The 12752-nt window shown below is 44.5% G+C and overlaps 1 protein-coding gene across 1 annotated transcript in view; it reads right to left on the reverse strand.

Annotated features, from left to right (window-relative positions):
• Window positions 1-12752, reverse strand: part of iglon5 (IgLON family member 5) — a 96843-nt gene that overhangs the window by 10785 nt on the left and 73306 nt on the right. The window contains exons 2-4 of the mRNA XM_028976548.1: window positions 7876-7957; window positions 6239-6471; window positions 4369-4488 (exon numbers count right to left, since the gene is read on the reverse strand). Of these exons, the coding sequence (XP_028832381.1) occupies window positions 4369-4488; window positions 6239-6471; window positions 7876-7957 (435 nt within the window). The remainder of the gene's footprint in view (window positions 1-4368; window positions 4489-6238; window positions 6472-7875; window positions 7958-12752) is intronic.

Genomic DNA, 12752 nt, shown 5'->3' on the forward strand with positions numbered 1-12752 from the left:
CATGGTCTCCATGGGTTCTTCTGTATGCAACAGTAGCCTCAGGATTTTGGGCAGCAGGACTGATGAAACGTTTATGAGACATGTGTGTCCCTTGGTCCTCAAGTTTGCATTTTAACAGACATTGACTACATCAGGGTGAAAAACAATGTGCAAGAAACAGACTAGGCTCCTGTCCAAAAAAGTGAAATCTTTTTCTCAGCGACTGAAGCCACGATCAAAGCCAGTCTGGAAGAACACTGGGAGCAGACGGATAACCTCTTTATCTTGGAAACCGTGAATCCTTCAGAGGAAAGGTTGCATAGATGCACAAAATCCAGTCTGAACCTTCAGAAATGTGGCGTGCTGCTGGCTTCATATAGGCTTATGCAAAAGACAATGGCATCCGGTGTTCTAGAATCTCTGTCATTCCATCTTGCAGACTCTGAGAGAAGAGGACCATTAAACAGGTTCAACCTCCCTATAGAGCTAAACTTCCACTCATTACTGCTCATTTTTGTAAAACCAGGCTAACCAGGGACAGTTCATCTCACATTACCAATAATTCTCGTTCGTGTCAGTACCTTCTCTACAGCATTAGAAAGATTAGCCTGGTTTTATAGCTTCATAGTCCGTTACTTAACGCTACTTGACCTCTGCAGTTGATCCAGAACGCTGCAGCACGACTTTCCCAAATTTTCCCATACGGCTCCACTGCCGAGGTCCCTCCACTGTGTATAACACGTACACTTAGCTCGATTTTGGGCAGGAAACAGTCCTGATCTTATCTGGACATTTCCCGGAGGCAGTGCAAGTAGCGATAATCTGGCTGTGTACAATGGTGTTGTGACGGTGTAATACTTTGCTACTCTGATCATTTCCAGGACGTTCTTCCATGTACAGTTCCCCTATAATAACACAAGGCTGTGGATCAGGGACATGGTGTTAGTAAATGGGTAAATGTTTGAAGCTGGCATATCTGAACATCTGTGTGATCTGTGTGAGAGTTGGGGGCTCAGCCTGGTGGATCTACAGATGGTTCTCTCAGTATGTGTGTGTGTGTGTGTGTGTGTGTGTCCATGTGCATGTTTGTGTGTATACATGTTTAGACGGTTTATTATTTTGTGTGTGTGAATCTATATGCATTTTGTTGTTGATGGTGTGTGTGTGTGTGTGTGTGTGTGTGTGTGTGTGTGAGTGTGAGTCTTCTTTCATTTTGTCTCCACTGCCAGCCCATGCTTTCACTGCAGTGACTCAAGCAGAATAACAATGTGGCCGATCCTTCATTCCCAACTATTGGCTGTGGAGAGAGGGAGGGAGAAGTGCTGACTGGGAGAAAAAGAAAGTGCAGGAGGCGTGCAGACGGGAGCAGAGCAGAGATGAGGACAGGATGGGGGTGGGGACAGAAAGAGGTATCAGCACAGATCACCTGGAATGAACTGGAATCAAGCATCCATGTATGCTGAAAAAACCCACCACACATGCCAGTAGCAATAAGCTTCTGATCTCAAACTTGGTTTCTCAATGAACCTGTCCTCGCCAGGCTACGTGATTTACTTATTTTCATAATTCCTAATATCCAGCCACGCCCATACCCAGAATCAATGTAGAGGAATCCAGAAAGTGACAATCTCTCATTCATCTCATCTGTTTAAATATCATGTATAGAGTCTAAACGGCACATGATGTTGTTTCTTATGAACGTTGATGGAACTATTTCATCACTGAGTATTCAGTCTTTAGTCTCGCCATATCTTGAAAACTGTGGCATAATCACTGTACTGGCCGTTCGGCTCCCCAAATGTCGAAATAATACAGAATGCTCCCATAAACCCATTTAAAACACTGAAAATATGTTACAACTGAGTCAATGCGCCAGTGTAAGCAGGTCGGGGCGCACAAGCAGACATAGTGACAGTGTAGGAGGCAAGGAGGGAGGTGGCATGGTGGCATCTGAGATGCAAGGTGGATACTGGAACTGGGGGGGAATGTGGAGCAAGAGTCTGATTCAGGGGGGAGTGCGGCAGGGCGTGGTTCAATAACGGTGATGGCAGGTGTGTCTGAGGCTTTGGCAGGAGACTTGTCAGGGATGGAAGAAGGGGTTGGCATCAATCGTGTTCAGTATCAGAATAGTGGCGAGGGGCAGGCGAAGGTGAACAGTATCTGAGCTGTGGACCAGAGAAGATGATGGTGTTTCTGGATTATGTCCACATGTGGCTCCTATGTTGCCTTTGAGCGGACTCTCTGTTCACAGACTGAGATTTCTGGAAGTCTTCCCAGGCCCATGCAGTGATTTCCTCATTCCTGCAAGGTGTTCTTGAGAAGAAATGTTCATACGTGAGCGTTCGCAACAATGCCCCAAAAACCATAATGCCTCTGGCTAATGCAGTCCATGAAGTCAAGGTCCAGGAGAGGGGTCTTTTGCTCTCAACAGTTCTTAACCTACAAGACTCAGTTGATACTAAAGACTTTTTTTATTGGCAGCTGATTGAAAGGTCATCTTCCCTTTCCTCCTGACTACATAACCTGATAAAAGAATTGTTCTATGTTTAACAGAGAGCTTGTAAAAGAACTTGCACTGCACCAGAGTAGGACAGTGTTGTTGTTAACAGAACTGAATCAGCAGATTCATGTAGCTATGCAGCCTTTAATTAATGGAATTACCTTTCGTAAGAACACCCGGTTTATAACCTTACTGGTAGCACAAAATCTTGGACACTGGTGCCCACCAGCTGGGCTCTTCAACCGTGATAAAAGAAGAGCTGATTCAGAAACAACATGGACATGAACAAATGCAGTGTTTCTTCAGTGTTAACAAGTTGGTTTGCAATTATACTTGTTAAATTCCTTTGAGCTCAATATATTTTTTTGCTCATAATTCATTTAATTATACATTTGCAATATTTTTTTTTATAAACAATGAACTGTATTTCTGGACTTGACTAAGGCTATATTTATACCACTTTACCAAATACATTTTTCCCACCTCAAAGTTCCGATTTGCCACATGACTGGAAAAAATAAATCAGATACCAATAGGACTTGTGCAAATGCAGCTGTAGTGTAAACAGGCAGGTTGTCTGCCTTTTACGCATGTGCAAGGTGTAAATGTACAAATCACACATGGGCTACAGCTACAAAAGTAAACTGGGCTGTATAACCACAGCTAAAAGGTCTCTCTGGGCCATGGACGTTGCAAGGCTGAACAGGTACTAAGAAGAGTCCTAACTCCAAGCCACCAGAAGTGAAAACGTTGGGGAAAGTGCTGTTGGGGGACCAAAACTTCTGTTCCTGTTATTCACCAGTGTCATTAGAAGGCCAGAATAGTCGACGGAGTCCTAAAAAGAGCTGCTTTGCTTGCATGATTTTGAGACTCAGCACTTTTTTTGAGCTGCGGTTGGGCCCAGAGAGCTCGTGCATCAAAACAACTAGTTGAGCAAGGCGCCTGGTACTGACCATCAATCTGAGCCAAACTGTAATCATTTTATTAGAGGCTTCCTGAATAGAAATGACTGCTCTTATTAGATGTTTCCATCACAACTGCCTGTAATGCCAATTCACATTTGGCAAATGATGAAATGGTATAAATGGCACTGTAATGACAAACATTATTATTAGTGTTGCAGAAGTGGAGATGACAGGAACAGTGGTGTTGATGACAGATGCTGATGATTATCGCTTGGGTGGTGTCAGTAATTTTGGGGTAATGTGACAAGTGTGGTTTGGCCAGGAAGCCCGAGGCTCAAATCACTGATCTGGAGAAGGCCAAAAGTGTGTTGAAACAGGTAGTGATTATTTAACAAAGGACTATAATGGTGCTATTATATTGCTGTTCCAGGAAATACTATACCAGGCAGACTCCAGTTGCTTTTCAAACCCACATCTTGGCCTCAAAATATTAGCATGGTGATATGTGCATTGCTTGTATTGCCATGTTTTAATTCTTAAAATACAGGAATTTTAGCCAGTCATTTAGCAAAATGTCATTTAGCAGTGTCATGATCTGTACCCAGGACTCTTTGGACACCATGAGCTTCCCTACTTGTCGTGATATGGAATCTCAATTCTTGTATGAACTCTGAAGAAACCTTTGACAACATGATAAGAGAACCAGCATTTTGTGCGTGCATTCATGCTTACAGCTCCCAAAAAGGCAATCAGCAGATTTATACTGTCAGAGGGTCAGAAGCATTTCTGAATGGAGAACTGAACGCCATAATATCCACCATTACAGCAACAACCAAGGTCAGTGATAGTTAAATTATATTTTTTAGGAATAGAATAGGAAGAAGATAAATAAAAAATGCAAAAGAACATAAATTAAAGTGTCTTTATGTGCAGCTTCTACAAAAACAGTAGAAGTTCTAAGCAGTAGAGGGCTGGGCAACTCACATCTGAAGTCCTTCCATGTGACAGTAGGCTCAGGACGTCCCACAGCCAAGCAGAACAGGTTGACGTTGGCCCCTTCATTCACAGACACGTCCTGGGAGATGTTGATGATCTTTGCTGGCACTGCAAGCGAACAGCATACATCTAGAAGATTAGTGGCGCTCCGCACATCAGAAGCAGGGCAGCGTTCCCCTGTCTTCTACAGGCAAACATACAAGCTTGGGGCAGTGGTGGCCTAGCGGTTAAGGAAACGGTCCTGTAATCAGAAGGTTGCCGTTCGAATCCCGATCCGCCAAGGTGCCACTGAGGTGCCACTGAGCAAAGCACCGTCCCCACACACTGCTCCCCGGGCGCCTGTCATGGCTGCCCACTGCTCACTCAGGGTGATGGGTTAAATGCAGAGGGCAAATTTCACTGTGTGCATCGTGTGCTGTGCTGCTGTGTATCACATGTGACAATCAATTCACTTAAAAAAAAAAGCTGCACATCTGAAAGTGGAGTCGTGGCAACTGGACTTGTTTCTTTAATTAGACTGACAAAGTTCTGTGGATGCAGAATGAAACTTATCGATCTTAAAGAAAGAAGTCTAGCTGCCATGACTCAACTTTCAGACACTGAGAATCTTCACAGATACAAGCTGTTTAGCAACTCTTTTTACTGACTTAAAAACCTCAAATAACTACAACAATAACAATAACTTTCATGGTTCTTTCCTCCGGCACAAGCAGTTGTGTCTCTTTTTAATATCCATCCCCTCTGTGGTTGCTGCAGAGAGCCCTTAAAGTGGGGAGAGCAAGAGGAAGAGAGAGAGAGAGGTCTGCAATTCATCAGCTGACCAGCGATGCACTGATAAATCGTGCCAGTCAGACTGTCTTTCTGACAGTAACTGAGCCACCAATACCTAAATATGTCTTATGGCTGCACACAATATTCTAACTCTAAAACCCCCAGCAGCTGCATCATAATGCGAAACGGCTGCCAGTACGTAGACCTCTCTCAGCCATATTCAAACGGTACCCATCAGAACATGACACTAGCTGCCTAGTGGGTTACTAGTTCCACCAGCAGACCCTCTAAGCCACTGCATTTGTGTAGTAGGGGTCTTACATTCTAATGGCACTAGGAGGCACTGCTGAGTAATGGATAGTGACTAGTATAAAAAGGTAGAGGCTTGTCATTCACAGTAAACATAGTTTTTGTATGATCTCATATCCTTGCATGTCAAGATGTTCCATCTCTTATTTTGAAGATTTTGGTCCAGAGAGATTTTCTTTATACCGATTTATCCCAATTGAATGTAGGGACCGATTTTTCCCTGAAACTCACTCCATCTGATGAGTATTCCCTGGTTTCATGTATTTCCCAGTCAGCCATATTATGCACGTGTGGGAGGTTTTGGTGGTGGACACGAGTCAGCAGGGACACCCTCACACAGTTCCATGCAAATTTGTCCTTGTAAATATATTCACATACTAGGTTTGACCATTTGTCTGCTTCCAACACATCAAGGATCAACCGTTCATTTGCTGCCTAATATATGGCACCCCGTGTCAGGTGCCATAATAATGACTTAATCCATGTTATTCACTTCATCTGTCCATGACGCTAATTTCATGGCTGATCAGTGTATATTAAATTCCAGGCTGTAGGACCATTTGACTGCCTGCAATGTACCTGCAGATTGTTGGGATAAACTTTAGAGACACCGGGTGTAGAACATGTACAGGTGTGGTAATAGTGGGTAGTGGATAAAACACATGTGAACCACTTACTACCATCGTGTCCCTGGTGTTCTGTCCCTGTCACTACTGATTGGAAAATGCTGTAAATGTAAATGTATTGTGTTGAATAGACTGGCAGGTTGGTTGCTCACCCTGCACTATGAGGTAGATGTGTGCAACACGTGGTTGGTTGCGTGCCTGGTAGCTGCATGAATACGGTCCCTCATCTGCAACAGCTACGCCCTCAATCTGGATGGAGAAGTCGCTGTTGTTGCTGTTAACCAATGACACGCGAGTGTCCAGTGACCACTTATCGGTGCCCGTGAAGAGGATATTGGAGCGGTTGAGCCAAGCTTTGTGAGTGACTTCCTCATCAATCTTACATCTGCAGGGGGGAGAGAAACAAAGGACACACATTTAATTGGACACCTGTGGTCATAAGACAACATCCTCAATCCTGCTTCTGGCCACTCAATGCAAAATATTCTAGACACCTGACGTGCCACCTGCCACCATTTTATTTTAATGCATGCCTCCTCCAAGCAAAACGGGCAAAGTCAGTCATTTTTCTAGTAAATCCTGAGCTGGAGGACACCAGGCTTCGCAGAACAGAGATCCAGTGCTACAGATACATATATAGCCATCAGCTGACATCTGGATCATCGACTATAAACAGCACGGAGACAGTGTCATCTCTTAAAAAAGGCATGGCACTCCACGTCCAATTCCCTCAGTGACTAGAAACATACCATTTTTAGCATCGCCCACTTGTGACATTTTTCCACTTGTGACATTTATGACAATGTAGCCACTTTTCTTGTATAAACTGTATTCCCATGTATATGCTGTCTAAATGGAACAGTTGGTTTTTTTAGTCCTGCCCCGGGAATATATTTTTAAATGTCATTCTACCGAATCATAAAAAGTTGTGTTTACACGTGGGAATGAAGTGTAAGAGGCTGCACCTGCATCGTGGGGGCGGGGCTACTGCACCTCAACTCTGGCTACAGGCTTGACAACACTGCACGAGAACGCTTTACTCGAAAAATCCTGCGTCCACACGGGAGCTCAATCTGAAACGCTGTCGTCCGCACGGAGACGCAGAGAACGTCCCGAACGCTGTTGTAACCCTCCATACCTGTAGGTGGCGCTCCTTGTTTGGCATCTAGTTCACCTCCGTGGTGAGTCTTTTCATTAGAAATGCTGCTGCATTGTTGTGTGTATGACGTGTTTGGGGTTATAGGTCAGGTTGGAGGTTGGGCTAGTACGTCTTCCGTCCACACGGCTACGTGGAAAAGGGAAATTTCCTGTGGAACCCGTTTCAGAAAATAACGGCCTTAGATTCCATGCTGTCCATGAAGTTTCACAGTGAATGGTCCAAATGAACACAGTGCAGTACTAGCAAGATCATTTTTTATTTCTTATACTTTCCATGATATGAAATGGTGTGATATGTGGGATACCCCAGGGAAAATGTTCGGGAGAGCCCAGCCACAGCGATAACATTTCCTTTGGTTAAAAGCACGTTAACCTCTACCATCTCATTAGGAGGGCGCGTTTGCAGCAGGATGCTTTAATTGAACTCTTAGATTGATATGGATCGGCACCATGACTACGGCGGCACTTCTTCACGCCTCCAGCAGTGGGCGCCATGAGCCAGATCAGCCGCAAGCCCTCTCCTGTCGGTCAGCATCATCAGCATCGCTCGCAGACCTCTCCTGAACGGCCAGTGTCATCACAGCACTTTTAAGATCACGGTATAATAAACTGTTTCGGAGGATTGCTGTACCTCAAGACGACGTTCTCTCCTTCCAGAACCGTAATGTTGTCGGGCATGTGGCTGATCTCAGCTCCATGTGCTCTGCCCGTTTCTGCCAAGGAAAAAGAATAATGTCGTTATTACAGCAACAGAAGGTCCATTCCTGTTCAGATACCCTCTATCTGGCGCAATCACCGTCCAGACAGATTGATAATCACAGTCCAGGGGATTTATTTATATTGTGTCTGTGTGTGTGTGTATTATTTGTTTGTGTCCCTGTGAGCTTGAATGTGCGTGTTTGTGTGCTTTGCACTGTGTGTGTGTGTGTGTGAAGGATGTGTGTCCATATTTGCACATGTGTGTGAGTAATGATTGGCCCTCCGTTCATTCACCAGGCCCAATAATGAGCCCAGGGAAGAAGATTCACACACACGCACTCGAGCATGAAATGAAGGGACAGCAACACAAACACACACACACTCACATATTCAGCCAGACATGCCAAATCATCCACACACACATATGGAGCAAGACAGACAAACTCACTCTCATAATTATCTTACACACTTACACACACACACACACACACATTCATGAACAGCACCAGCAATGACACAAATGAATGTTTGGATTGTGTGTGTGTGTGTGTGTATTGGTGAATAATGGAAGCACAGTGCTCCTGTAAAACATCACCATCTCTGTTCAAGCCACAACCACCCTGAGAACCAAGGAGCGGAACACCTGGAGTGTTCTATCACCACCACGGAACACGCTGCCGGAGATGCCAAATGCCAGCGTGGCACCAGCCCAGTGCCATGTGTGTGTGCCATCTCCCACGGGGCCTGATATCTCCTGAGCTGCCAGAGCGGCCTGATTATCGCTGCCTCTCTCTCACGCACACTCACACATGCTGCTCCATGGTCTTCATGCCCACTAGGCTTAATATACACTGACTTATGAGGAAAAACAGGGTGAGTGTGTGAGAGAGAGAGGATGTGTGTGAGTGTGAGTGTGTGCATATTACAACAGGGTAAATATTTGTATGTTAGTGTACAAGCAAAAAAAATGGGTACGAAGATGAAACTAATTTGTGTGTGTGTTTGTGTGTGTGTGTGTTTGTGTGTATGAATTAAGGAGCTGTCACAGATTCTAAAGCTGAGAAGCATGGCATGCCTGCCAAGTGTGATTCAAGAAGATGGAGAGAAGCAGAGAAAGCAAATGAGAAGAGGGGAAGGAGAAAGAAAAGAGCAGTCGAGAAACAGGTTACAGCATTACCTACGTAACATAATAAATATAATAATTACAAAAAACTCACCATTTAAAGGAGACATTTCTCAGCAGCAAGCCACAGTGTGGTGGTAATGCAACACCAAGCGTTACTACAGAGAAATGGATACTGTGTGCTTGTGAATTGACACGCCAATTTACAAAAAATAAAATAAAATGGGGTTAGTCTCCAACTCCCAAAAGGCCTGAAACAGTATCAACTGCTGCACAAAATGTTCACCTGAGCATTGCATTTGGACACCGTACCGCTGACTGATGGACTTAAGGTTCCATGACGGCAGCATGCTCCAGGCAGAGAAAGGCGTGCCCTCCATTTTCTATCTACCTGCCCAATTAGCTGCTCCACAGGAAGTTGTTACACATAAATTACCCAGTTCCTTCTTTCCAACCAAGCTAATGTCAGATGCGAGAGACACAGAGAGGATATTTCATGAAAAAAAAATAAGTGAAGTGATTGTCACTTGTGATACATAGCAGCACAGCACACGTTGCACACAGGGAAATTTGTCCTCTGCATTTAACCCATCAGCCTGAGTAAGCAGTGGGCGGCCATGACAGGCGCCCGGGGAGCAGTGTGTGGGGACGGTGCTTTGCTCAGTGGCACCTTGGCGGATCAGGATTCGAACCGGCAACCTTCTGATTACGTGGCCGCTTCCTTAACCGCTAGGTCACCACTGCCCCATTGACTGCACATTGCCTGTCAGTTGAACAGGGTAGTACTTCTGTGACACTTTAGTGCCACTGTTAGTGAAAAGCCAGACCCATTGTCATGTGCACTATGCTGCTGTACACAAATTGCACAGATCCGCTTATAATTAGCTGCTGAAGTGACCGTCTGGCGTGGCTCTAAATGAGCTTTTTCTTTCCTAAGTGGGCCGATCTGAGTGAAGTAATGGCGAAATGAGTATTTTCAGAAAAGGCAGTAGATGTGCATTTTTATCCCTGTTGTGAGAGTGTGTGTGTGAGTGTGTGGACATTGTTGTTGTCCTGATTTAGGCAAGGCATGGACCCCTGGAGGGACAACTGAGCTCCTAAAAATTTCTAGCTAAAAGCTCTAATCACATTAGGACCTACTGCTGAGCAATCTAGAGAGAGATCTGTGAAAGCGGGACTCGATTCTCCATTCTGAAGAAACCGGCCAGCCCGTGCACTGCCTCTGTTTCTACAGACGCTGGCTTTACGCTATTGAGGTTAATGCAATTCAGCCCTCGGCCTTGTGGGTAACGCTTTCACAAACACATACAGTCATTTTGCGCATGCTATATCGCACACGCTCTCGTCTTGTATATAAAAAGTCCAAATTGCCGATCACCCTGGACGGGTGTGAGACGGTGGAAGCCGCCTGGTCCCTGCATTCCCATTTTCACACGTCAGTTGGCACCTCTGGATCTGCGGCCCGCGTGACCCCACCCTGCATGTACAGCTGCACACACAGGTGGGCAAACACACCAAATGAAATAAATCATGCGGAGTAATGTAGAAAAATGATGGCACGCATCCATATTCAAGGCATTGACTTTCGTTATCAAAATGTGACACCAGTGCAGGTTCACACCTCTAGTGCAGACACAACGCACGCTCAGGTGTGTCTGGGGGGATAAGAGTGCACCTCAGAATTCCCGCTACGTTCCCCTGCGCTGTGGTTTATGTTAGTAGTAATGTGCTGCAGTCTGCTCACACTGCCCACCACCTCAACATTAATAAGAGACGGGTCAGAAGAGGACACGGCCGGGGGGACGGAGGTGGAGAACAGACTCCCTGTAGCCGTCAGAGATGCTTCTGTTGAAAATTGATGTAACCTTGTGGCTTGGTGCTGTTTTTCTCCTGCTTTTTTAATAGTCCTTTTTTGTGCCTGGGATGGTGATTCCACACTGGTGTGTGACTTTTTTTTAATTTTTTTATATTCCCTCTCTCTTTCTCTTCCTTCCTCCTTTTTCTCCCGTCCTTCCCTCGACCCCTTCATTTTGGCGGTCTGTCAGCATCCCCTTATGTTCCAGCTCTCTGTCCAAAACCCTCCTTTTTCTCTGCTCTTCTGCCCTTCAGAAAATGAGACGGAGAGAGAACAACAGAGGGAGGAGCATGTGGAAATTCTGGGGCTGTTCAGCTTTTTCTGCCTCGTCTTGTGTGTTCAGTTCGCCCCACACTGAACAGCACAGGGTACCATGAGGTCCCAAGATACTAGATTTAGCTCTAATCTATATCCTCTAAATGTCTACATGGACTCATTTTTAGCTCCACCTGATTCTGGTGCACAGTGAATCAGAAGGTTGCCGGTTCAAATCCCGAACAGCCAAGGTGCCACTGAGGTGCCACTGAGCAAAGCACCGTCCCCACACACTGCTCCCTGGGCGCCTGTCATGGCTGCTCACAGCTCACCAAGGATAATGGTTAAATACAGAGGACACATTTCACTGTGTGCACCGTGTGTTGTGCTGCAGTGTTTCACCATGACAATTACTTCGCTTTCAATCCAGCATCAGCAGCCATTCAGCCTTTCCTGTTGCCCTTGACGATCAAATTAGTACATTAGGATTCTGAATCATTGGTGGAAGGAAAAATAATTTCTATTGACTGAGAGGAGTCTTTATCCACAGTACAGAGCAAACCGCAACAAGAAAAAAACAAATTATTCAATATTATATATGATTTGGCCTTATTTGCCCTAAATATGTTTTAGTATCTAATATATATATAACACAATCCTAATGCTTCAACAAATATTCCAGTGGTGAATATCTTACGTTTGGACATTCTTCCTTCATTTTGATATAACTTGAACATCATATAACAAGCAGGAAGTATCAGGAGGAGAAAGGAGGGCTTTATATTTAACTCTCTACAACTCACTTCATAAACTTGGTTTATGAAGATATGTTATTGGATTATTTATTATCAATTTGATTAAGCAGGTCATGGGTCCAGGGCACCAGCACACTGCAGGGCACACACGCCATTCATTCTCACACCCTTAACTTTAATTCATGAAGTCTCATCTGGGATAAGTGGGTTTTAAAAGAAGTTGTTCATTAGTTGTTGAACTTTTATTTAGGAACATTAACCCTTAATAAAAGTTGGCTGTCAACTGCATCATGAAGAAGTCCTCTGTCAAATAGAAGTTTTGTGCGTCATATTCATTAAATACATTTTATAATAATTTCTAAATGATTTGTTGTTTATAACAACCACAAATTACATTGTCTATTGAAATTGCGCGTGGACAATGGCTATTTTCAAATGCAACATCCATGAAACACTTCCTTCATGCTTTATGTTACTATACTATAACTACAACTTTTTTGTGTGCCTTACATAATACAAGCCCTCAGCTCCAATAAAAATCACTTCAACATGGGATCTTTCCAAGCATGCAAATGCACACACACACACACACACACACACACACACACACAAAATAATATATGTTTTTACAGCAATACATACATAATAAATACGCACATGGTTCATTTGTACAAAATGTCTTCCTACAGACATAATAGGTGTCACGGAGCCAGCGCGGGACACAAAAGTGAGTGCATGTTAAAAGACACGAGGACAACAGGACTGCAGGTAAATTCACTCTGGTTGAATCTGCGATTGTGTGTCTGCGCGAGCTGCAACCC

Source organism: Denticeps clupeoides, chromosome 4, assembly GCF_900700375.1.
Source record: "Denticeps clupeoides chromosome 4, fDenClu1.1, whole genome shotgun sequence".
NCBI lineage: Eukaryota > Metazoa > Chordata > Actinopteri > Clupeiformes > Denticipitidae > Denticeps > Denticeps clupeoides.